General features: G+C 42.5%; 1 protein-coding gene across 1 annotated transcript; it reads left to right on the top strand.

Annotated features, from left to right (window-relative positions):
* Nucleotides 1-1094: 1094 nt before the first annotated feature.
* On the top strand, nt 1095-23752 carry LOC101171913 (voltage-dependent L-type calcium channel subunit alpha-1D). Its single transcript, XM_020704832.2, has 46 exons — nt 1095-2259; nt 2826-3015; nt 3153-3258; nt 5277-5416; nt 5501-5646; nt 5730-5882; nt 5963-6159; nt 6245-6348; nt 6429-6571; nt 6652-6720; nt 6800-6863; nt 6952-6978; nt 10039-10199; nt 10277-10502; nt 10590-10797; nt 10885-11005; nt 11098-11170; nt 11279-11342; nt 11448-11505; nt 11578-11674; nt 11758-11887; nt 11974-12033; nt 12105-12211; nt 12372-12459; nt 13301-13408; nt 13504-13556; nt 13637-13783; nt 14906-15107; nt 15416-15574; nt 15657-15767; nt 15843-15924; nt 16685-16875; nt 16959-17024; nt 17105-17196; nt 17325-17484; nt 18110-18237; nt 18324-18420; nt 18503-18605; nt 18692-18793; nt 19293-19417; nt 19993-20342; nt 20424-20570; nt 20650-21038; nt 22153-22265; nt 22340-22672; nt 23015-23752. The coding sequence occupies exons 1-46, from the start codon at nt 2241-2243 to the stop codon at nt 23219-23221; spliced, it is 6216 nt and encodes a 2071-aa protein (XP_020560491.1). The 5' UTR covers nt 1095-2240; the 3' UTR covers nt 23222-23752.
* The last annotated feature ends 2670 nt before the right edge of the window (nt 23753-26422 follow it).

Genomic DNA, 26422 nt, shown 5'->3' on the forward strand with positions numbered 1-26422 from the left:
CCGTGGAAAATTGCCCTCATTAACTGATCTAAAAACATTAACCATCTCCAGGAAATCAGCTCTTTGTTCATCCAAACAGGTCCTGATAAAACACTGAGTAGTTAGGAATATAAACGATCATAAAATACTTTTTTCGTTGTGTTTATTTGATTCTATTAAAGACATTTTGATAAGAATGACGGTAACGCGAAATAGCTGCAGCTATAACTGTGTAAGGAAAAGTCCCGCAGCTTTTACTGTCTCCACGACTCCACCAATCATTCTTGAAGGCTTAATCACATGTCATCAGTCTGACCAATCAGAAGTGGTTAAAGTCTCCACTTCCTTGTTCCAATTTAGCTCATAACTCAGTCAGTTCCGACAAAAACACCAGCTAAAGCTCGTCTTTAGCGGTGTAACTTTCCACAGAATCCGGTATCAGACCGTGGAACAAGTGAACAAAACCATGAAGCTCAGAGACGCGAGTCTTTCTGCCGTTTTCTCGCAGTTTTCACACTACATCTCCCATGATGCATTGGCTTAAAGGGACAGCGTCTTGAAAACACAACGAACATACAGTTTGTATGTAACTTAACTTTTATTACATCTTTTAGAAAAACATCTGCAACTTCCAGCTTTTTCTGCCACAATTATCACAAAAATGCACGTCAGATTGCCGGGGGGGGGGGGGGGGGGGGGGGTGTAGATCAAAACAGACTATGAGTTTCTGCTTTTTTTTTTTTTTTTTTTTTGGGATGCTGGTGTGCCGCGGGATTTTTGTCAAGGTTAAAGTGTGCCGTGGCTCAAAAAAGGTTGAAAAACACTGGTCTAGATGACCCAACTCCCAACGTTAAAGTGCCGAGGATAGTACAAGGGTTACGATCAGAAACTCTTCCAGCACACATTGTATGAGGTTTCATGGTCAAGGATTGTTTAGAGAGGCATTTTATTGCAAATCAATATATTTAAGATTGAAAGATATTTATTTCTGTAGAGGTTTATATAAAACAATAAAGTTAAAAGATCTTAAAAGAAGTGTGTTATTATTTTTTGTTGTTAAAACTTGTTCTTTTTTTAGATATTACCATGACACAACTTTTTTTTTAACTTTTCTGCTGAAGAAACAGTATTTTAAAAAAAATATTAGATGGATTCTAGATTCTGCATCTAATTTCATCAACATTTGATAATAAATAAAAATTGACTACTGCATCAAAATTGAAGATGCTATTTTAACAGCCAGGTCTTTTGGCTAACGGGTCTTTTGAATATTTTTACTGTTATTTAGCTTCTGTAAAGCGCTTCAGTCTCTTTTATGTTGCTTTTTTGCCTTTTTCTGTTGCTTATGTTTGAGCAAAGGCTTAAGCAGTTTATCTTCAATAGTTAGTGAAAATTATTAGCTTTTTTTCACATGATAAAGACAGATCACTGTGGGGAAAACCTTTTAAATTTAAGTGATTTAAAGCTAAGAAAGTGGAGAAATTCAGAAAACCTGATGTGATAGTAAAAAACAAAGTATATAGGCTGTTTAAGACCACAACTGTTTACTATGGGTTACATGAGTTTTTCAATCAAAAATGATAATAAATTTAGACTTGGTTTGGATCTGATTTATTTTTATACTCAGTTATGGAAAAAATAAATCAGTCTTTCTGTGTTTTCTGAACACTAGCGCCCCCTGCTGACACCTATTTTATACTGCACTGCTTCTGTCCATGGTTCTGAAATTTGCTTTCAAATTTTTATGCACTTTTAAACATATTTATGCCGATATTTTTCTAAAATTCTGTTGTTAAAGATTCTCCTTTTCTCTAATGGTCTCTCCTCCTCTGGCTCCCCCACCTGCCCACCTGAGAAGGTTTCTCCCCCCTCATCCTTTTAACCGGCTCAGCTTTGTTAATCCTCACAATGACCAATGCAGATATGTGCGTGCGCTCGTTTCAGGACACGCTGCAATGTACCATCGGTACGCGCTGGTTCAGATCTCTTTGACTCATCAGGTGGAGTTTACAGAGAGTGGGTTCTGTTGGACTTTTGAATGAGTTTAGGCGTGCAGAATGACCCGCAGGACCCCAGCAGGTCCAGCTCTCCGCATGTGGTCATGAGACGACGGGCTGCAGGGGCTCTTTATACCTCACCTGCAGAAAATTCCCTTTTTTTCTGGGATTGAGTTCCTGTCAGTGGTCCGTCACACTTCACGGATCTCCTGAAGAGTGGATGTTGCGTTTTCTCAGGTGACTTTGTGGTGTGAAACTACAGAAATGGACGGAGTCAAGAAAGGTAACATTTTCAGCTTCACATAGTAAGAAAGGCACAATAGGCTCATGCATGAACATTTAGCAGCACATTTTTAGAAAACTCTTCCTAGCTGCACTGGATTACTGATATTGTTTGCTAGCAATATAAAACAAGCAAGAAAAACTAACACTGGTTCTCTCCTCAAAGGGCTCTTTATTGCCTCTATTCTTCTATTTTATCTTCTCTTTACCTGATTTGCTCATAGCCTATCCTATAAAAGTGTCTGCAGTTAATTCTGTGCTGGTCCAACAGGTGTTAATGGGCCCATTTGGTGATAGAGCTAAGTGGGCTAAGTGCCATATTGCTCCCTATAAAGAACTAGGTCACATCTGGTCTGATAATATGAAGCCTTCAGCATACAATAGCTGTGTGATGCAAGCAAATCCTGCCTTAATTGTGTTAGATAATATTACTGGGAGTGATGGATGCAAAACCGCAGCAGCCTGGTATGAAATTTATTCAGAGTCACAAAAATGTAGAAATGCAACCACCTACATTAAGTATTACCCATCTTTTATTTGATCTTTTTCTAATCCTTAATTTCACAGATGTCCCCCCTTTGGGGGAAGCAGGCAAATCAGACACCCTGGGGTCGACCGGCTCAGCCAGGAAACGGGGAGGGGGGGCCAAGAAGGCAATGCAGGCCAACAAATCTGCCCTCCGGGCCCCTCGAGCTCTTTGCTGCCTTACCTTAAGCAACCCCATCCGCATGGCAGCGCTGGCCTTGGTGGAGTGGAAGTATCCTTTTGTCTGTCACCTGTTAGATGGAGGGATGGGGGTGCTGCAGGCACACGTTTGTACCTCAAAGCATGATGGGGAATGTCCATGCTGTTCATGCTGTGGCCTGGCTTTTTTTCCTTGACAGTTGTCTACAGGCCCTTTGATATTTTTATTCTGCTTGCCATTTTTGCCAACTGTGTGGCCATGGGGGTCACCAAGCCATTCCCAGATGACGATTCTAACCCCACCAACCACCAGCTCGTGAGTTTCCTCTGTACTGACAAACAAAACCTCTTGATGTGATATTCTGAAGCTGGAAAAACCATATTTATCAATCAGGATAAAAAGTAACAAGTTAAAGCTTTGAGGAGATTTGATTTAGCAAAGTTGTTAAATACAAAGTATAACTTTTATTGATGTGATGTTCTCTGTTTAAAAACCCCAAAAGAGCCCAACTCGTGGTGCAGTGAGTGAAGTGGCTGCACTTCCTAACATTTGTTTATTCCGTTTCAATGATCAGTTGTTTTAGATGAATCCTAACCTATCAGGAAGACCATCCGAGCTCAGCTGTTGTCTTCACCCGCCATCTGATCACTTGCTTCTCTCTTAAAGAATGTGGGACTAATGAGCCATTTTGGGACCTTGTCTTCACTTGAAGTAAATGTTAGTCTCTTTCTCAAAGTGATGTGAGGACACCGTTAGACTGATTGAAGTCCCGAGGGTACATGAATGCAGTTATGGCTGTTTTTAAAAATCCATTCATTTTGTATGTTTGTTTTGTTTTTTTGCCAGACAGAAGGAGGTTTTTGTCTTCTTTTTTTGCTGTGAAAGCATAAACAGGAAGTGAAAATTCTGTTTCCTCCTGAGTCCTGCTGGGTAAGGAGGACATTAGAGGAGAAAAGTTGCGGCGTGACCTCGGTCTGGTGAGGCTGTCAGGGATCATGAGCTACTTAAACACCGACCATCTGTCCCACCTGTTCTCCCTTTTCGCAGACCTTTTCTTTGTTTTTACCATGCTGTTCATTTATGTGGGGTCCAATGTGAAACAGGAACAAATATAGTGTATAAAATATCATATTTAACCCATTAAACATAATATATTCATAAATCGTGCAGAATATCACTTCATAGCTTGAAACAATCCTTCCATTGATTGCATAAAGTTATTAAATGAATGAGCCTGAGCTGTGCAAGAAATCTGCAGACATGCACACCTGCTTGCAGCAGGATGGATATCCACAGATCCCTTTATTGGATTTCACAGAACAGTTAAGCCGACTGTGAGATCTGTTGCAGGGACTTCACATGTCTTAACATTTTTGGACGGAGTGTGAGTGAACGTTACTGTAACAGTGAAACATAGCTTTCCTACATTAACCCACATCATTCCTGGCTCATGACGGTAGACTCAGGAAACGTGAACATGACGGTGATTAGCAGCTTTAGGGTGAACGTTGCAGAACAGGGGACCCGGCCAGAGACTTGAATGCCTCAGCCGGTAGGTCAGGAGGTTAGGATGCTCCTTGGATCAACTCTTAATCCTCGTGTTGCATTGATTTTTGTCGCTTCTTTGGTTAAAGTTATGGCTCAGAGTTACCACTGAGGTTTGTTTTTAATCGTTGCATGCAGCCACATGAAGTGAAGTTGGTGTTTCCTCAGTAACTGACCTGATATTTATCCCAGCCTGACAACTTCACTGTATTTAAAGATCATGGTCTAAAGAAAAAACATGTTACCATGTTTATTAGTCAAATCAATGCCTGGCCTCCACATTTTCATCACATCTGTGTTGTCCAGACTTTCTTACTTAATCCCTTTGATTCCTGTGGTTTTGAGTTGCCGATGACAACCGCGACATTCCTGGAGAAATGGTGGCTTAGAAAAAAAAAAACACAAAAAAAAGCATAAAATACCAAAGATACCGACAGTTTAAGGTATTTTACAATAATTACAATTGAATTCCGCCATTTTTAATGGTCAGTCATGATCAAACACAAAATACAAAAAAAAAAAAAAATGTTGATCAAATGATGTGAAATTTTCAGACATAAAGTCCTTTAATCTGAAACAGAACTCTAGGTCATTTTTAACAGATGAACATAATGTGGTAGTAGTAGTAGGGGTAGTAATAGTTTTCAAATTCAAAATGGCATTTTTCCCTAATAATTTTGTTTGTTTTTACTTTTCTTCCCAAATCTTTCATTGAAGTCAATCGTCTGGCTGTTAATTATAAAGTTTTTACTCGATCTCTCACACAACAGCTTCTCTTTTGTGTTCAGGAACAAGTGGAGTACGTGTTCCTCGTCATCTTCACCATTGAGACCTTCACAAAGATTCTTGCCTACGGCCTCGTCATGCACCCCAGCGCCTACATACGCAGCGGGTGGAACTTGCTTGATTTCGTCATTGTCATTGTCGGGTATTGTAGTGCAACATGGAGTCACAGTATCCGTGTTTGAATCAAAAACAGGATGGGAAACAGCGGTTTTGTTTGTCTGAGCAGGTTGTTCAGTGTGATGGCAGAGGGCATGACGGACCATAAACCTGGAGAGGCCCATCACGCTGCGGGGAAGCCCGGAGGCCTGGACGTGAAAGCCCTCAGAGCGTTCAGGGTGCTGCGACCGCTGCGTCTTGTTTCCGGAGTACCAAGTGTGTTTCTCATTTATCACTGTTTGGTCAAAGGTCACGCCTGTTCGTCACCCTGCTGAGAACTGTGTGCTTTGTGCTGCCAGGTCTACAGATTGTGTTGAACTCCATTATGAAAGCCATGGTCCCCCTGCTGCACATTGGTATGCTGGTCATGTTTGTCATCATAATCTATGCCATCATCGGCTTGGAGCTCTTCATCGGCAGGATGCACAAGAGCTGTTACGACATCAGCACAGGTCCCTGCCCTGCTCTGCTCTGGCTCTTGCTTGGTGTTTGGTGGATGAGTAACTCAGTACCTGCGGATCTGCTGCTGCAGGCCTCATGGTGGAGGATGATCCGTCCCCCTGTGCGTTCGCTGGGAGTGGGCGCTTCTGCGTCACCAACGGCACAGAGTGCAGGGGAAAGTGGGAAGGTCCTAATGGTGGAATCACAAACTTTGACAACATTTTCTTCGCCATGTTGACAGTTTTTCAGTGCATCACCATGGAGGGATGGACAGACGTCCTCTACTGGGTAAGACTTCTTGGATCCTCAATTGTTCATTTCATTTCCAGGCCGACGGTCCTCCCCTGAGTTGTGTTTGTGCCTCACTCCACAGATGAATGACGCCATCGGTTTTGAGATACCCTGGATTTACTTTGTTTCTTTGGTCATCTTCGGGTCGTTTTTCATCATCAATCTTGTTTTGGGTGTTTTGAGCGGGTAAGTGCAGGCTTCCTCTTTACTCCCAGTCAGTTAAGAACCAATCGTTGGTCATTTTCTGCATGTTCTGATGCGCTCAGAGAGTTTTCCAAGGAAAGAGAAAAGGCCGTGGCGCGAGGGGAGCTGCAGAAGGCGCAGGAGAGCAAGCAGATGGAGGAAGACATGATAGGCTACATGGACTGGCTGATAGAAGCTGAGGATGTGGACGAAGAAGGAAATAAGCGTGAGTTCAGCACACGTTTGTGCTCAAGTTAGCCTAAAAATGTGATTCAAGGCATAATCAGCCTCTGTGTGTCTGTGAAGGTGCTGCAATCGCAAAGAAAAAGATGATGAAGAAGTTTGGCTGGTACAAACACAGCGAGGACGGAGGAGGTGAGGCAGCTGCTCCTGACACTGTGGTTGGGTTTGCGTGGCGCCGCAGCACAGACTGTCTTTCTGTGTTTCATCACAGAGTCAGACTCCGATGACGACATTGCGTACCTCGATGACGACAGTGGATTCTGCGCTTCACTCATGTAAGTCGACGGCAGAACGACGACTTTCACATTTATTATAAATGAAAAATTCTGACATGTTGATTTGCTTTTGTCTTTTCCTGTTTAGGGCCAAAATGATGGCTAACAGCTTCTGGTGAGATCCACTAATAGTTGTAAAACATCAAACCTTTGAGAACGTTTGTGTCATCCAATCATCTATGATATTTAATAGAAATATTTTTTACATGTTTTAAACATTGCAGAACAATGGATTGTTTTAGAAAACCAATGGCTGATCATAGATTTTCACTCACTAATCATAATGTGTTCATAGTCGTGCAGAATTTTTAGTTATGAGAGATTTGGGCTCATTTGAGCAAACATTTTAATATCTGCTCGACATAATTATACTCAAATAATAGAAAAGTGATGATTAAAACGAGTACTTTAAGCTGCTTTTATTATAACTGAATGATGTTTCCAGGTTGGTGGTTCACTCTTGACAATGCAGGAGGAAAGCCAAGCAGGGCAAATGAAAGTATAACTATTGTTTGGGATTTTCTCCCAGTTGATCCAAGTCATCCGAACCATATTAGCGTAAAAGCATGCTATGTTTTTTTTTTTTTTTAACTTGTCCTGTCCATCAGCTGGGCAGACAGATGAGAGCTGAGGGCCTCTTGTGTTGGACATATTTTACTTTAACAAGAGGGGTTATTAATCTTCAGACAAACCAAAGGTATGTCTGAATAAACCCCTTTTGTAATTGAGGCCAAACTTTATTAATTTCAATCATGTCTAAAAATCTTTGGTGTTGGACCGGACGGAAAAGGAAAGAGGGGAAGAAGAGAGAGGGACGTTAGAGAGAGGGGGGGTAGGGGGTGATAATAGGAGGGGAAGGGGGATAAGACCATGAAGCAGCATAAAGCAACAAGTTTACTGGTTGTTAATCATTATGGTAAGGTTCAAATGTAGAAAAAAAAAGAAAAAGAAAAAAAAAAGGGGGCGGAGCCTGTCCACACACACACTCAAATGTTATAAACACACCTGCTAGCTGCAAAAATGTCCACCTGTCGACATGTACACAAAACAGATAGTGTTCACACGCATACTTATGCCTTAAAACCAACTAGTGTGAAATATTTCAGTCATTCAGTCATGCAAACTGTTAGTGCAAAGGTGAGCTAACACCAGTGCTCAGGTGAGTGTTTATGTTCTTCTAAAATGGATGGTGGAACGTGAAAAGAAGGAGGGAGAGTGCCCAGCCATCCCCACCCCAAGACCCCCACCGCAGCAGCAGCGGCAGCCGCAATCCCCCCAAGGCCACACGGGAACTGGCAGGGAACAACCCCCGCCCGGGCGACCAAGCCCGCCACCCAGGCCAGGGCCAGCAGGGCCGCCGCAAGGCCCCCAGAGCCAGAGGCCAGGGACGCACGGAGGGAAAGAGAGCGCCGCCCCAGCCCAACCAGGAGAGCAGCTCCCCCGCCGCGCCGGGAGAACCCAACGCAGGGCCCCACCGAAGAAGGACGCCCACAGCCCCAAACGAGCACCCCACCACCACCCAGGAGTTCCGGGCATCCCCCCGCCCCAACCCCAGGTACGAGCCAGGACCCCCCAAGGGAGACCCGCTCCGCACTCCAGGCAGCCATCCGCCCGGCCCACGGTTGGTCCAGGGAGGAGCGAGGCAGGGGCCCGCCGCCCCCGCCCAGGAGGGGGGAACCCCGGGGAAAAAAGAGGGCCCACAAGGGGTGTTGTAAATATGGCCCGACCAGGCTCGGCCACAGTTGGAAATTTGGCGGGGCCCAGCACTCAGGAGCAAGGACCAGAACCCACCCCCCAGGGACCAGACACCCCCGGCTCAGATGTAATGTGAACCCCCCCACCGCGCGGAGAGAGCACCGCCGGGCCCAGGAAGCCGGCACCCCGGGGACACGGCCGCCGCTGCAAAGGGGCCCGTACCCCCCACCAGGGAAGAGGCAGGGGACAGACGGACCCAGGTCCCACCTTCCTTGCAAAATGTGTGTGCGTGTATGTGTGTTTGAAAGGGTGTGTGTGTGCATGTGTGTGTGTTTATGTTGGGATGTATATATTGAGGGGGGAGGGGTGTGTGTACTAAGGGGGGTGCGGTTAAAATTGGCGGGTAGGGCACTAAGGGGACATCTCCTGATTACTCACAGTGACGTCCCCTCACCCTCCCCACCAAGGGGCCCTAAATGTCTAAGGTGCGGTTAAAATTGGCGGGTAGGGTGCTAAGAGGACATCCGCTGCTTGCTGGCAGTGATGTCCAAGCACCCCCCCTACCAAGGGCCCTACATGTCTAAGGTGCAAATAAAACCGAAAGAGGGGGGGCCCACTCCATACGGCAACCACAGGAGGGGGGCCACTGCCTAGTAAACCCCCCCCCCCCAAGGCTCATCGCAGGCTAAGCCCCCCACCCCCTCACCCTATTATGAGGTTACAGCTGTCGTCCCCCCCCCCCCCCCAGCAAGGGGGCCAGGCCCACCCAGCCCCGGGGCCCCACCCCCGGAGGCGCAGACACCCCAAGCCCAGCACCACCACCCCCACACAGAGAGAGAGGAGCCAGAAAGCGCCGGCCCCCCCCGGAGCAAGCCCAGGCCCCCACCCCCAAACGCCAGCCCTAGAAGAGCTCGATCAGGCCTCGACGGGACCGAGGCAGCCAACCGGCCGGGGAAACCGCCGATGGCCTCAGCGGAGACCCCGACCCGTCAACCCCCCCTGCCCCGTACCATACCACGGAGCATGCTGTGTTTTTTAAGGATAGGAGCAGTGAGCTTGTGGCCCACCTGGCAGATTTTATACTGTACATCACAAAGAAGTTCTTTTTCCAACGGCATTTCTTCATCTGCTCCTGATTCACGATTTGAATAAAGAAATACTCAGAAATGAAAATTGAATCTTATCTTTCGTTATATTTGTTATCCATGATCAGAAAAATGCCACAAGAGCATTTTAAAACTACAAAGAACACCTTTTTTTTTGGAATGGGTCTTAAAAAGATGACCCCACTTAAACAACTTGGAGGACAGGAGCTTTATTTCCTCTATGTGTTTATAAATTGTTGGTTTTGACAAAAATCCACTTCCTCAGTCTAATAGAAAACACACTAATAGGGAGTTAAAAAAACTCTCCTTAAAGTAAAGCAAAACTAAAGCTCTCCATTTGCCGCTCTTCATTGTAATAATCTTTTTGTTTTTAGTGACCAGCTGTGCCAGCTCAACCACACTTTCAGGAAGAACTGCCGTGTTGCAGTGAAGACCACCAACTTCTACTGGCTGGTGCTGCTGCTCGTGTTCCTCAACACCGTGGCCAGCGCCTCCGAGCATTACGGTCAGCCGAAATGGCTCACGGAGCTGCAAGGTGATCCATCCCTCGTGACGTCGCAATGTGGTGGACTCTTGGAGGAACTCTTCACGCTGTTGCTCTTTGTCCCTCAGAGCGAGCCAACAAGATCCTGCTGCTGCTGTTCACTCTGGAGATGTTGATGAAGATGTACGCCTTTGGCCTTCAGATATATTTTATGGCTTTGTTTAACCGCTTTGACTGCTTTGTGGTGTGTGGCGGCATTCTGGAGACCCTGCTTGTGGAGATGGACGTCATCCCGCCCATCGGCATCTCGGTGCTGCGCTGCATCCGACTCCTCAGGATCTTCAAAATGACTCGGTGAGCCGCGGAGGAGCGGCTGAAACTCATGGCAGACCTGACCTCATGTCCTCCTAACGTGTCTTCATGCCCTGTCTTCATTTTTAGGCACTGGGCTGCCCTCTCTGATCTGGTCACCTCACTACTCAACTCCATGAAAGCTATCTGCTCCCTCCTGCTCCTGCTCTTCCTCTTCCTCATCATCTTCGCTTTGTTAGGAATGCAGTTGTTTGGGGGTAAATTTAACTTTGACGAAACCCAGATGAAGAGGAGCACCTTTGACTCGTTCCCTCAGGCTTTGCTCACGTGTTTCCAGGTGATCTTCAGAGCATCAGTCCACAATTCACTTCACCGCTCTTCTTCAATCTAATTCTTCTCTGTATTCTTGCTTCTTGGGTTACAGATCCTCACGGGAGAGGACTGGAACGCTGTGATGTACGATGGGATCATGGCATACGGAGGGCCCATCTTCCCCAACATGGTGGTGTGCATTTACTTTGTCATCCTTTTTGTCTGCGGTAACTGTATCCTTTGCCACAAGCGATCCACGCAGATTCCGAAAGCATTGATATGTTTTTCCAAAAAGAAGACATTCTTTCCTAAATGCTCTGATCAGACATCCTCCTCAACGTCTTCTTGGCTATTGCTGTGGACAACTTGGCAGGAGGTGGAGAAAAGAAAAAAGTGGAGTGAGTTTCAGTTTCCTTCACCGTCAGACACCGTATTCCCTCGTTTGTCCATTTTTTCTTCAACAATTGAGCTGAAATGCTAGAAAAGCAGCTTTGATGTGTTTTTAGAGAGAAAAAAGAGGAGGAAGAGGAGTGGGATGAAGATCAAGAGAAAGAAGATGAGGATGCAGGGGTATAGCCTTCTAATATCTTTCATTGGAAACTAGATTATTCATAGAAAATGCCATAAATCAGAGCAGCTGATGTTTTTTTTTGTTTTGGGTTTTTTTGGGTGTAGAATGAAGAGGATGACTGGCCAGAGAACGAAGAGCTGAGAGCCATCGAGGGACTGGAAGGTGAGGGGTGACGGAAACATAAACCAGGCTAATTCGGTGGCTTTGTCACCGTCTCTCTCATTTCCTTTGAAGGAGTTGCTCCACTGAAGCCAGAATTCTCCGGGCCCAAAGAGAAGATTGTGCCGATCCCAGACGGAAGCTCCTTCTTCATCCTCGGAAAGAAAAACTGGTAATTTGGGATGATGCACCCTTCCTGCATGCTCTGTTGTCAGTACCCAGATTTCATGTCACCTCCTTCTCGTCATTCCTCAGCTTGCGAGTCGCCTGCCACAACCTCATTCATCACCCCTACTTCACCAACTTCATCCTCATCTTCATCATCCTCAGTAGCATTTCTCTGGCTGCAGAGGATCCAATCAAATCTCATTCGTTTAGAAATATTGTAAGCCGTCATGTTCTCCGGCTCCTAATCCTGACTGAAATCTGCTGACAGAGGCTGACGGCTGGACTGGCTTCTGTCCTCCTCAGGTGCTGGGATATGCTGATTATGTCTTCACCTCAGTCTTCACCGTGGAAATCGTGCTCAAGGTAACAGTTTTAGTGAAATTCAAGACTTTGGGCTGAGACACCCTTTAGTGGCTTTGCTTTTTCTGTTGCAGATGACAGTTTACGGAGCTTTCCTGCACACGGGCTCCTTCTGCAGGAACGCCTTCAATCTCCTCGACCTGCTGGTGGTCAGTGTGTCCCTCACCTCTTTTTTCCTGCAGTGAGTGCAGTAGATTCCTACTTTGACTTTTTCTGTAGTTTTCTTTTACTTAAGTTGTAAAATGTACTGATTGCAACTTATTCCTTCTGTGCATCATTGAACTATTAATTAAAAATGGTTCACTAGGTCGTTTGATAAAAAACACGATTGCTGCTTTCAGTTCAAGCGCCATCTCTGTGGTGAAGATTCTTCGTGTTCTTCGAGTTCTCCGGCCTCTTCGAGCCATCAACAGAGCCAAAGGATTAAAGGTCCATCCTGGTTCTGTCTTTTCACTGCAGTTTGTACTTTTTTGCGCTGTTCCAAAAACATTCAGGAATGTTAAAATATATACATTTATGTAACTAGTGTTGAAATTCAGGAATTTAATCTTTTTGCATTATTAAATATACATTTTAGATTGATTAATTAGGACTGGGTTTAAAATGAATATTTTAAGTATATATGACAAAACAATGTCAATAATTGTATCAATTTGGATAATATTAAACTACCTCAATCTCTTTAGGGAGTTGTTCTAATGCATCTGAAATAGAATAGGATTATAATCTTCTTGAAACACCAGATTACAAACTAGAAAACTCAATGAGGGGGGGCATGCCCACTCTGAAGGCTTAGAAAATTACAGAAGAGATGAGATTATTTAAAAATGCTACAATTTTAAAGTCTGATCATTTGTTTTGACTAAGGGGTAACAATGACATTCTCTCAAAATGTAAAACGATCAAACAGAAAAAAGAAATAAAGTGGATAATGAAGTGGAGAAACACAAACAAAAAAAAGCAATTTTGTGGTTTAAAATCTAGAACTTGAAAAATTTTTTTTTTTTAAATTCTTTGAATTTTAGCTGGACTTCACCTTGCACATCAATGTCTTAACTTTATTTTAAAGGAATTCACTGAGAAACCTTTTTAAACAAAAAAAATGTTTATTTTATGTAAAGTTGCTAAAAATGAAAAAGGCCCCTGGAAAAAACAATTCTTCATTGCATTCCTGTATTTTTTATTCAAAGTTTTTGGTCATTTAAGCACCGCATGGACAGTCTGTCAGTAACTCCTGCTGTGTGTGCGCCTCTGGTGTTTTTCCCTCCAGAACGTGGTTCAGTGTGTGTTCGTGGCGATCCGCACCATCGGCAACATCCTGATCGTCACAACCCTCCTTCAGTTCATGTTTGCTTGTATTGGGGTTCAGCTTTTTAAGGTGCCTCCTCAGACATTTTTCAGAGGATTTCCTCTTTGCTTCTTGTGAGCGAGGACGTTTCATTCCAACCTCTTCCTCTGTGTTGGACGTTGCAGGGCAGATTCTACAGCTGCACAGATGAAGCCAAACACACTCCAGAGGAGTGCAAGTCCGTTTCCCGTCCTCCACAAGTCCTCAGCCCCCAAAAGTCTGAACGCGTTAAAATAATCAATATGTGTTTGATTCTAGGGGAACGTTTGTGGTTTACAAAGACGGGGATATGAACCACCCCATGGTCAAGGAGCGGATTTGGGAGAACAGCGATTTCAACTTTGACAATGTGCTGATGGGAATGTTGGCCTTATTTACAGTTTCAACCTTTGAAGGCTGGCCACTGTGAGTACAAACTGTTTTTTTTTAAGTTTAAAATGAGTTACTCTCAACTCAGCGGGTCTGCAACCTTTAACACAGGTCGATTTCTCACTAGACACAACCAAATAAGAGCCACGACGTCTAACATCATCCTTTAGAAAGAGAAATCATTGATTTGTATTTATGTTTTTGCTACTATTATGATAAAAGTAAATTAACTGTTTTTTTGGCACAAACAGAACATGAACATAAAGAAAAAATTGCACTTTTTATCAATATGAAATAGTTCATAACTTTTGACAGAGGTTCATATCACTCCCTTTCAAAATAAAAGACATCCTGTGCCACATTGGATCATCTCAGTGCAGAAAATGAGTAGTAGTGATGTCAGCAGAAATGTAAAAAAACATTTGTGCATCTCAGCCAGAAATGCATAAATCTAACTAACTCAAATTAAATCAGAAGTAATTAAGTGACTTTTACCATAAGGGGCACTTAAAATCCTTGAATTTGTTAAAAAATGGAAAATCCGTCTATAATCCGATTAAAGTTTGAATTCTGTTTGTGCTCACTCACCTCAAATTGATTTTCAGTGGTACGAAAATCTGTCAGTGTTTTAGTTTGACCTTGGAGGATTGATGGATTGTTGGATGATTACAGGAACCTCATGGAGTGTTAAGAACATTCCTGTGACTGTTTGTAAATGAGTTAAATAAAGTTTGAGCTAGTTTACTTTACTTTTTTCCGTAACTACTTACTTACTTTTTCCTTTCAGTTACTTTTTTAAAACTGAATTTTTAAAAAATGTCTTTAACCTGAAAGCCACAATGGAGGAATAAAGGAGGCACATGTGGCTCCGGAGCCTCAGGCTGCAGACCCCTGGTCTAGATAAACCTTTTGAACTACTGTATGTCTTCTGCTCCTGCAAACACACTAAAGAAATGAGCCAGCATGTCACTGTATTCGTAATATAGAAGTACCTAAACGTAATTCTTTTCTGATTGCAAGGAAATAAATCTTTTGTCTTTCTGTGATTATAGATAAGAAATATCTACATCAAATTGATGTTACTCTGAAATACATTTCTGCCTCCTTAAGTCATAAAATGTTTAACATTTAATGTAATTTTGTGTATTATCAATAAAGGCTCCTGTACCGGGCCGTGGATGCAAACGCCATCAACCGAGGCCCCATCTACAACTACAGAGTGGAAATCTCCATCTTTTTCATCATCTACATCATCATCATCGCCTTCTTCATGATGAACATATTTGTGGGTTTTGTCATCATCACATTTCGAGAGCAGGGAGAGGCCGAGTTCAAGAACTGCGAGCTCAACAAGAATCAGGTTGGTTTTAGTGAGATGGATGCGGTTCATCATACTGAGTCCTAAAAAAAAGAGCCCAATTTGGAGGTTATGTCAGACTGAACGCTGGTTTCTTCAAAACAGGGAGCAGTTTTTAAGCTGCAACTTTGCTGAAGTTTTAGGTGGAAAGTTCTTTGAATGATGATCATCTCTGAAATTGTCTTTTTTTGTTGGTATCGGGGTTTTCTTATTTTTTAACTGTGTGGCAATGGGGGGGGGGGGGGGGGGCACAAAATACAAAAACGTACCCATTTGTTGACCAGCTCCTCTGCTGCTTCCTCCCCCTCCAGCGTCAGTGTGTGTATTATGCTCTTAAAGCTCAACCCATCAAGATCTACATTCCCAAAAACCCGTCTCAGCTTAAATTCTGGAGAATCATCAACTCCAGCCAGTTTGAGTACGTCATGTTTGTGCTGATTCTGGGAAACACGCTCACTCTGGCTATTCAGGTACACCGGCCTTCAGGTGTCTGTCACAGCTGTGAGCCCTCTCACTGCCTCACTGATACTGCTTCATCTTCTTCTTCCTCAGCACTATGAGCAGTCCAAACTGTTCACCTCCGTCATGGACATCCTCAACATGATCTTCACCGTGGTTTTCACCATTGAGATGATCATCAAGCTGCTGGCTCTGCGTGCTCATGTGAGGCTTCGCTCTGAGCGTCACGCAGGCTCCTCAGGTGTGTGCGATCCTCACGCTGCAGTTTCTCATTCACAGCACTACTTCATTGATCCTTGGAACTCCTTCGATGCTCTGATTGTGGTCGGGAGCGTGTTGGACATCGCCGTCTCTGAGTTTAGTGTAAGTTTGCTCTTCTATAACCAGAAGTCAATGCAAAAGATCCCACAACAAGTGTTGTAGAGTTTGTTTTGATTTCCTTTCAAACAAACATTACAAGGGTTATGATATATTTATAATAAACCCCTTGGAATAAATCTTTAAAATGTTTTAGTTTCGTTGAGTTACACCTGTTTTTAAGACATTTTTTACATTGTTTTGGCCTTGTATTTGCTTTTATTTTTGGATTCATAAAAAAATATTTTTTCTCTGCACATTTGATGTTTTTTATGAAACATAAAACATTTTTTGTTATTTTTGCATTTAAGGATGACAGCTTTTTCTACTTTCTGAATGGAGTTTTTTTGGACAATTTCGGGTTTATGACGGAGTTAATGTGGAATATAACCAAAACATAAACGGGGAAAAAAAGCTGGGATTTTACTAAAAAGATGAATAAAAAGATCCCAGACTACTAAGGGTTAAGTGTAGCATTTTGAGGAGTGTGCTTTATCGTCATACAAAAAATACAAACAGAAAAGAAGAAGATATCAGGAGACAGTTTTTGCTGTTATGACATATTTTTGCTTTTGTCCTACAAGTGAAGTCATTAAAGTTTTTCTTTTCTGATGCTACCTTTGATCATCCAGGGAGGGGGAGGAGGAGGAGGCCATGGAGAGGTGAGAACCGGGCTCCCAGTGTCTTATTTCCAAGCTTCACATTGGTTTTATTTCTCAAAAGTTTTCTTTTAGTGCACAGGTTATTTTGTATTTTTTTTAAAGTACATTTTCTCCAGGGTGGCGGTGGTGGTGGTGGTGGGGGTGCAGGAGGAGGAAGCGGGGGCGGGAAAGGAGAGCACGCAAAAGTGTCCATCACGTTTTTCCGTTTGTTCCGAGTGTTGAGATTAGTCAAACTGCTCAGCAAAGGAGAAGGCATCCGTACTCTTCTCTGGACGTTTGTCAAATCCCTGCAGGTCAGCGATTCCTCACGATGCAAACATTTGGTCGTCACGACAGTTTCCATAATAGTTCTGTCTCCTCTGACCTTCATCGTCAGGCTTTACCGTATGTCGGCCTCCTGATCGCCATGATCTTTTTCATCTATGCTGTGATCGGCATGCAGGTAAGGGGAGATATCATTCATCCATTCAATTATTATTTGGTTTCAGCTTAATTATCATTACGGACGGCTTTGACTTCCAGATGTTTGGGAAGATAGCTGTCGATGATGAAACAGAAATCAACAGAAACTGCAACTTCCAGACTTTCTTCATGGCAGTTCTGGTGCTTTTCAGGTCAGAGCTTCCATCGAACTTTCATTTGTTCAGACATTTTATTTTTAATCGTTCATTTCCCTTCACCTAAAATAACAAAAACGCCTTAATGTGCGTGTTTTAGAGAACTCTGCTGTGCCTGTTTGTAGGTGTGCCACAGGAGAACAGTGGCAGCAGATCATGCTGGGAGCTCTGCCCGGCAGACGCTGTGACCCGGAATCTGACACTGAGCCCGGTGAAGAGTTCACCTGTGGCAGCAACCTGGCCTACATTTACTTCATCAGCTTTTTTATGCTCTGCGCTTACTTGGTGAGTGAGGAGGATTACTGCTGATCTGTCCTTGTGCTTTTAGGCGGCACATTTCAGATATTTAGATTTGCAGTTTTAGGAATTTTCTGTGCTGTCTTCGCCTACTCGATATTTTGTAGATCCTTCCATGGATTTTAAACAGCTAAATTTAGCACGGCCATGTATGGCTAAGCATCAAATGAATTCCTCTTCCACAGTTTCATAGACTTTTTTTTTTTTGACAAATACGGACTCAGATGCTTTGTACATTTTTAAGAATGACATTTTTACACTTAGGCAATGTTGCCTCATTTTCATTTTCAGTCAAAATTTGCAACTTTGAAAACTTGTTTATGAGACTGATGGGAAAAATGTACTTTTTCTTCTTTTTTTTTGTGCAAAATTCATCATTAGAGAGCAGCTAGCTGACAAATCCTCTGCTGACAAAGCAGAAACATGTGCTTTTGATCAGGAACACTAGACTGGTTTTTCTGGTATCTAAATTTTAGAGTGAAAGCAGCCATTCTTCTATTCTTCTCTGTAATTTCTATTTAATATTTACTTCAACCACATTTAAGAACTGCCTATTTAGAAAGTTTTTTCCATTTCTTTGTTATAACAGTTTATGCTCTCTGTTTTTCTTTAGATCATCAACTTGTTCATCGCTGTCATCATGGACAACTTTGAATATTTAACAAGAGACTGGACCGTGTTGGGTACTCACCATCTGGATGAGTTCAAGAGAGTTTGGTCTGACTACGATCCAGAGGCCACGTATGGCATCTTTCTTTGTTGGGGCTCTCTGTCCCCATCTCACTCTCCAAAGCAGGACAGTCTCATCAGTTCTCTGTGTTTTGCAGTGGTCGGATCAAGCACATCGACGTGGTCACCATGTTGCGCAGGATTCAGCCTCCTCTCGGCTTTGGAAAGCTGTGCCCCCACCGTGTGGCGTGCAAAGTAAGGTGGCACTCACCTGCAGTCCTGTAGATATGTCCTGGATCACACAAGTAAACGGATCTGTCTGATTCTGTGCGTTCAGAGGCTGGTCGCTATGAACGTCCCACTGCATTCCGATGGGACGGTCACCTTCAATGCCACCCTGTTTGCTCTTGTGAGGACCTCACTTAAGATCAAAACTGAAGGTGACCCCCCCCCCCCCTGCTTTTCATGCAGAAGTGTTTTTTAATTTAATGTTTGCAAGTTTGAGGTTCTTTTTTAATCTTCTCAGGGCCAATTGATAAACAGAATGAAGAACTGAAGATTATTATTAAGAAGCTCTGGAAAAGAACAAAGCCTAAACTCATTGATGAGGTGATTCCGCCCCCTAGAGGTAAATCATAAATTTACAGCCATCCCATAGGAACAATTGAATTACATATAATATTCAGTTAAGATGACTGTGTTGTAAAATTATCTGCACCTAAGTTTACAGCAGTACAGGAGTTATTTTTTTATCTGATCCTTTTTTTTTGCATTTATATATACCGGTATGATTATTCTTACAATATCTAAATATTTTATTTTTGTTCTGAAACAGAATTTTAATGTTTACATTTGCAGAATTTCTGCAGAAGCTGTTACCTTAAAAGAATACACATCAACCTCTAGTTCATTTTATTGTCTTTCAAACAGAATTGATTGTGGTTTAGCGTGTCATTAGTTCGACGGCCCTTCTTGACCACCCCATTAAAATGTCCTCAAGTCAAAAAATTTAAGGATGTATTGATAATAAAAGTCAAGAAATGATTTTGAATATGAAGAAGATTCAGCTAAGTGAATGTAACCTTCACCAACAGATCAACCATTTACAAACTCTCTTTCCGTTTTAGGGGATGAGGTGACATGTGGAAAGGTTTATGCCAGTTTCCTGATTCAGGACTACTTCAAAAAGTATCGCAAAAGAAAAGAGAGGGAGAGGAAATCTAAGAAGAAAGACAAGGCAGCGGCTCTTCAGGTAAGAGTGCTTTTTGCCTGGCGGACTGCTTTTATTGTGTTTTATATAAAAATGGACAGAGATTTAATTTCCCCTATTAATATTAAAACTCTACTTTTAAAGCTGATTCTGCACTGACAGTGTTTGCTGAACAAATGTTTGACCAAAATCAAAATCCTCCCTCGTTTACTCGTCAAAAAACATCTATGTGGAAAAAATCTATGCTATAGAAAACGTAAGCAGCCTATGTATCATTATTCTCTCATCAACATGAGTGATACAGGAATAATTACACCAGCCTTATAATATTGTGACCATACTACATTATTTATAACTTAAGAAGTCAATATTGGTAAAAAAAAAAAAAAAAAAAGGTTAAAAACCACTAAGGAGCATATTTAAATGTTTTTCGTCTCCCCAAAAGCTCAGAGAAAAGGAAAGAGTAGTTGTTATCTCCTTGTTTGGTTTCCATAATGCTTACTCTTTCTGCATAGGTCTTTTTTCATATCCAGACAGTAAAGACAATACTTTGATGAAAACTTTGTAGCCAGCTTTTTAAATAATGAAATGACATTTTTTGCTCTTTTTCTTTTTAGCAAGGTCTGCGGACGCTGCACGACCTGGCCCCAGAGATGCGCCTGGCCATGGCCTGTGACCTGGATGAAGAAGAGGCCACAGAGGGTGAGATGACAGGGGACGAGATATTTGACAGTGAGCCTGGAACTTCAGTGAACACCACACCGGCACCCACGCCGATGCCACCTCTGGAGGTGCTGGTAGAACAGACCGCCGCCATTTATATTGAGCCGCAGCCCCACGTGGTTAATGGAGGAGTGATCACCGAGCAGGTGAACGGCCTGCAGGAGCATCAGAAACCAGGATCAGAGCTGGCGGGGGTCAGCGTTGTTACAGAGCAGCCCCTGCGGTCTGAGCCTCTGCCTGTCAGGTACTGTTGAGATCCACATTTAAAATTTTCATCATCGATATGTTGTGTCCTGATTCCCTGATCTCTGTTTCCAACTCTCAGCGTGGTCTCCATCAGTGAGTCTCCTCTTCCTCCTCCCCCGGATTTGCTGGTGGAAAGTGAGCCTGTTGCTGAAGTGGCTGCAAGTGCAGCGACAGAGCAGTTTTTTAGCAATGAGTTAGAGGCTGCAAGCCTGGCATCAGTAGACGGGTAAGAAATTAAGGAGACACTTAAGGTGTTTTTATGTTTAATACAACAGGTTTACAAGCTAATGTCTTCAATCTGGCAGGTATTCCTATCCAGAACCCATGTCTCCTCTACCAACGGATTCAGGCTTCAATGGCCAAAGTCTGGATATGACCAGCAGCATCGGAGAGATACCATACGACACTCACATTCCTGACGACTTTGTTGACCATGGCTACAGTGATGGCAACATTAACGTGGAGAGTGCTGCCGCAAGTCCCACTCCCTATGAAGAAAACCTGTACAACGGCAATGGATACACAGGTTACCACGGCAATGGCCGCGCCAGCATCAACGGCAACGAGAGCATGGTGAGCGGCTTCAATGAAAACGGCAGCACCTTCAGCGGTTTCAATGGAAATGGCTACAACACAAACGAGAACGGCGCCGCGCAGTTCGTCAGGAGACGCCTCCTCCCCTCCATTCCAAAAGGTGATGAGCCAACACTCCTGACATTCACATTTTTGTGTACAGCTCTTATTTTTAATAATTTATTATGCTTTTAATACTTATCTTGCACAGGACATCAGAAATCCTGAAAAAGGCTCTGAAATTGCAGGAAAAAATTATTCTTAGGGGTTTGATCCCAAATCCCAGAACATTTACAAGTTATTTTTTGCTTCAAGTGTACATCTTAAAAACTTAGTTAGTTAAAATTATTTAGAGGACAAAAATATATTTGATTGGTACAGATTATTAACACAGGGGCTTATTGTAGATTCTTAAATTTAAGTTTCAAGGTCTGAAAAAGTTTATGAATTTTGCATTCCATCTTTTTCATAACTGAAATGTTTCCAACTAAGCATGAAAAAGATCTGTTGAATAAATAAAATTATATTTAAAAAGAAAAGAAATTGTGTTTAAACCCTGATTTTGCACTGACTGTTTGTGGAACAGCTGTTTGACCAAATCAAAACCTCCCTTCTTTAAAACAATGATTAATAGCTAAAAACCAGACCTGGTGCTTCAGAATTGCTCAAATGTTATTTGTGAATAAACAATGAACTGTGGTGGCCGACGATCTGCAGATTTTATTGGTTTTTATTTAAAAAATGTTTTATATTTCCCTTAAGTCAAAATAGAAAAATGCAGAAACTAAAATCAGAAACCAGAAAAATAGTCTCTTTTACTCTTGTTGTCAGTGTGAACTTAGACTTAGCTTTATAACAGACCATTCTGTTATCTAAGCAAAATGATTAGAATTTTTTCTAAAATACTGCTAAATATTCATTATTAATAATACTGATGCCGTTTCAAAATATTGACCAGACTGAAGTACAAATTAGGTGAATGACTGCCAACCATAAAGTCCCAGTTGGTTTGTGGTTTTTTGTGCTGCTTTCCCTGTTGATGCGCCTCACTTCAGCTGAAACCACTGGGGGATAGAAAACTGTATTTCAGGTTGAGTGCACTTCACCAAAATCCAGAAGTAACTTGAGAATTAGTTTCAGGCTCCTTCATAATGCTATGTAGTCATGCAAATGCAAAAGCTCAAAATATGAGGTTACTGGTACATTCAGTTACACCTGCCTTCCTGTCATTTTAGGCAATAAGCCCACCTTCAACTTCCAGTGTCTGCAGCCACAAAGCAGTGTGGACAACCTCCCCATCCCCGGTAATTACCAAGGCAACACCTCCCCAACCAGATCCCGTCTGAAGGTAATGTCAGGGCTTAGGGTTTTGTTCTCTCATCTTCTTTTGCTGGTTCTCATCCTTTGTTTTTGTTTTCTCAGGCCCAGCTCAGCCTGGACTCACGGCCCAGCAGTGTGTCCTCCATGTCCACTGCCTCCTGGGCAAACACGGCAGCAGCTGGCACCACCCCAGTTCCAGGCTTAATTGCCCCTTCGGGTCGGAGGGGCAAGCTCATCTACACCCCAATGATCCTTGTGGATGAATCCAGCGGTACGAGTCAGCCGCTGTGGAGCGACGGCTCTGCCAGCTTGCCAGCAGGGAGGCGCTCAGCCTGGTACCCCGGCCAGACCAGGACCTTCACCAGCGTTCGGATGCCACCGCCTGTCAACCCGAGCTTTGTGGAGAAAGGCAGCGCAGACAGTCTGGTCGAGTCGGTGAGTTGTGAAGCAAAGTTCCAGGGGGGCGACATGGATATGTGTCTTACATTCAATCACAACGAAAAGAGACCTTATTAGGACCATTAATTCCAATGAGGAGATGTAGATACCCCTTCAACTTTTATGAAATACAAAATCCTTTTTACAAAAACGGTTTAAAACCACAGAAAACCTTTTCTAAATTAAATAATTTTTACAAAATTTTACGTTTTTACCTCTGAGTTTGTAATTTGGCTAATGCAACTTTTGAAAGTATAAGAGACTATAACTTTAAAGAAAAATAACTTTTGATTATACATTAATCTTTTCTGATGCCCCTTTATTTTCTTTTTACACCAGATTTTGATCTCTGAGGGTCTAGGCATTTACGCCAGGGACCCAAAGTTTGTGAACTTTGCCAAGCGAGAGATTGCGGAAGCGTGCCATATGAGCCTGGATGAGATGGAGAGCGCCGCTGCTGACCTGATCGCACGCGGAGCCAGCCAGTCGCTCTCCCGCTTCGAGGACGAACTCGCCGATGAAATGAACTGCGTGATTTCTTACTGACACTTGCATAAAAATGGGACATTGAAGAACAAATAGAATCACCTCTCACATGGAGTGTGTGCTTATACTAAATGTGAGGAAAGACAAATTGTATATCTGAACTTATACATCATGGTTGTGCATGAAGCACATATGTCTATGAATGCCAAAGCACTCACACAGACACACTGACTTTAAAAGCATACACAACTATGTGATTATTTGAGGGTTTTACAGAGGAGTCACCTGAGACTCCAAAAAATGTGTCACTTTTTTTCATCATTTTCTTTTTTATACTCCCTTGAATTTGGCCTCAGTAAAAACAAAACCTGGATATATTAAACGATTATTACCTGTAGATCAATAAAATTGTTTCAAACAGAAATATTGTCCATTCAAAAGCATTATATTTTAGAGAAATATTTAGGTGAACTGAATATCCTCTAAGATGCAGAATGCAAACTTGTAGCAGAAGTGTCTGAACTGTTTTGGATTGTTTGGATTTGTGGCTGTACCACAAACATATTAAATATATTTTATTTTTAAAATGTTTTATTTTTAAATGCATGTTTCATTTATTACATGTTCACTTGATGAAGGACAAGAACAGACAAAAAGAATCCATGACGGGAACTGCAGAAAAATACACTCACTGGCCACTTTAGTAGGCACACCTGTCCAACTCCATGTTAATGTTAATTTCTAGTCAGCCAATCACAATGCAGCTTCAGTGCAATTTGGCATGTAGACATGGTCAAGACGATCTGCTGCAGTTCAAACCAAGCATCAGAATGAGGAAGAAAGGTGAAGTGACTTTGAACGTGGCATGGTTGTTGGTACCAGACGGGCTGGTCTTCCTCTATCTCTAGGGTTTGCAGAGAATGGTCCGAGAAAGAGTAATATCCAGTGAGCAGCAGTTCTGCATTCGGAAAGGCCTTGTTGATGTCAGAGAAGAATGGCCAGACTGGTTCCAGCTGATAAAAAGACAACAGGAACTCAAATAACCACCGAGGTCTGTAGAAGAACATCTCTAATGTACAACACTTCCAACCTTGAGGTAGATACAAAAAAGAGAAGGCAACGTTTTTCCAAAGCACTGATGGATCCTGCCTTGTATCAACAGTTCAGGCTGGTTGTGGAGGTGGTGTAATGTTGTGGGGGATAGTTTCTAGGCACACTTTGCACTTCTTAGTACCAATGGAGCATGGTTCCAATGCCACAGCCTACCTCAGTAATACTGCTGACCATGTCCATCCCTTTATGACCACAGTGTACCATCTTCTGATGGCTACTGCTAGCAGGATAACGTGCAATGTCATAAAGCTGGAATCATTTTAGACTGGTTCCTTGAACATGATGATGAGTTCACTGAACTCAAATGGCCTCCACAGTCACCAGATCTCAACCCAATAGATCACCTTTGGGATGTGGTGGAACGAGAGATTGGCATCATTGGATGTGCAGCCGACGAAACTGTGTGATGCTATCATGTCGCTATGGACCAAACTCTGAGGAATGTTTCCAGAAACTTGTTGAATCCATGCCACCAAGGATTAAGGCAGTTCTGAAGGCAAAGGGGGGTCAAACCTGGTACTAGCAAGGTGTCCCTAATAAAGTGGCCGGTCAGTGTAAATGCAGTCACACAATCAGTAATAATAGACCAGCAATTATTCAACATCCAGTGCTTTCATGTTCCGGTCCCAAGTCCAGGTATAAATTCAGAGATTTATGTCAGGAAGTGCATTCAACGTAAAACCAAAGCCAAATCAATCAACGGATTCACAAACAGAATTTTGAAACTAGATCAGTTAAATCTTATGTTCTCAGCAACCACCACAGCTGTTGACCCACAGGGTGTTGATGATTTTGGACTACTGGTCGAAGAGAAAAAAGGTGTGTTTGTAGATAGAAGTAGAAAAGGAAGGGCAAGAGGACCTCTGAATGTGTTAACTTTGATGGAAAAAAAAACTAGAGTTTTCTCCCATGATGGAAATAATAAAGGTGAATATCCTGTGAGAGACCAGATGAAAAGGTAGCAAATCTTTACAGATTGGAAACAGGTTTGGGTCTCTTTGAGAGTGATGAGGATGAATAAGATCAGGAATTAATCCATCAGAGGAACAACTCATGTTAGATGTTTTGGAGATAAATGCAGGGAAGCAAATTGAGATGGTTTGAACACTTTAGAGTAGTGACAGTTCTTATTTTGGTAAAAATATGCTGAGGCTGGGGTTTCCAGGAAGGAGGCCTAGAATAAGATCAAAAGGGGAGGATTATGGGATGTTGTGAAGGAGGACATGAGGGTGGTTGGTGTTAGCGAGGAGGGTGTAGAGGATTGCGTTGGATGGAGGCGGGTGATTTGCTGTGTTGACTCCTAAAGACAGCAGCTGAACAATAAAGAAGTCAGACAACATCAGATTTTCACTTCCTCCCTTAAAGAAATTAGATAAATGCAAATGCGCTAACTTTGTGTGTCTCCTCTTTAATTTTGTTTTCCTATAAGTTTAGAAAAATAAAAAATCATATTATTTATGTAAAAACCTTTGAACACCACAATGCTTTCCTTCTGGGAAATGTCTTATTGAGAAGAAGAAAGAAAACATTCAACTACAAAGAGACAAAAATACAAAAACATGAACTTTAGTTCAAGTAGAGGTGTTTCGATTTAATGATTTCCATTCCTACGATCCAACCAGATCGATCTTTCTGAGGCAGAATCAAATCAAATTGACCTATACCATAAAAAATCATTCTAAAATGAGATTAATCTTTTCCAAATCGATGTTGGAAAATTCCATTTGGATTGAGACACAGTAGACTTATTTTAACATAAAATTGACCAGGTGACATCACAGCGGACAACAGACATGTGATGGCAGCAAAAAATGATCAGTCCATCATTACAGTCCAATGTGTGGAAACGCTTTGAATTTTGTAAAGACGTGACCATAGTATAGTAGAATGTTCTTATAATGTTCAGTTTTTGGCTAAAGAAGTCCTGGATCGATCTTGGATCAGTGAATCAAATCGAATCGGATCATTCAAAATGAACCAAAATCAAAAGTTAATCAAATCTGCAACCACAAGTATCAAATCGAATGGAATTGTTGTTAAAATAAATCGCTACACCCCTGTTTCTGAGACTTAAGGCAGGAACTCAACTCACCTCACCTCCCCAAAACCATAATAACAGTGTGGACTGCTACAATGTGGCCAAATTGT

The sequence above is a fragment of the Oryzias latipes genome, chromosome 7 (assembly GCF_002234675.1).
Source record: "Oryzias latipes chromosome 7, ASM223467v1".
NCBI classification, from domain to species: Eukaryota; Metazoa; Chordata; class Actinopteri; order Beloniformes; family Adrianichthyidae; genus Oryzias; species Oryzias latipes.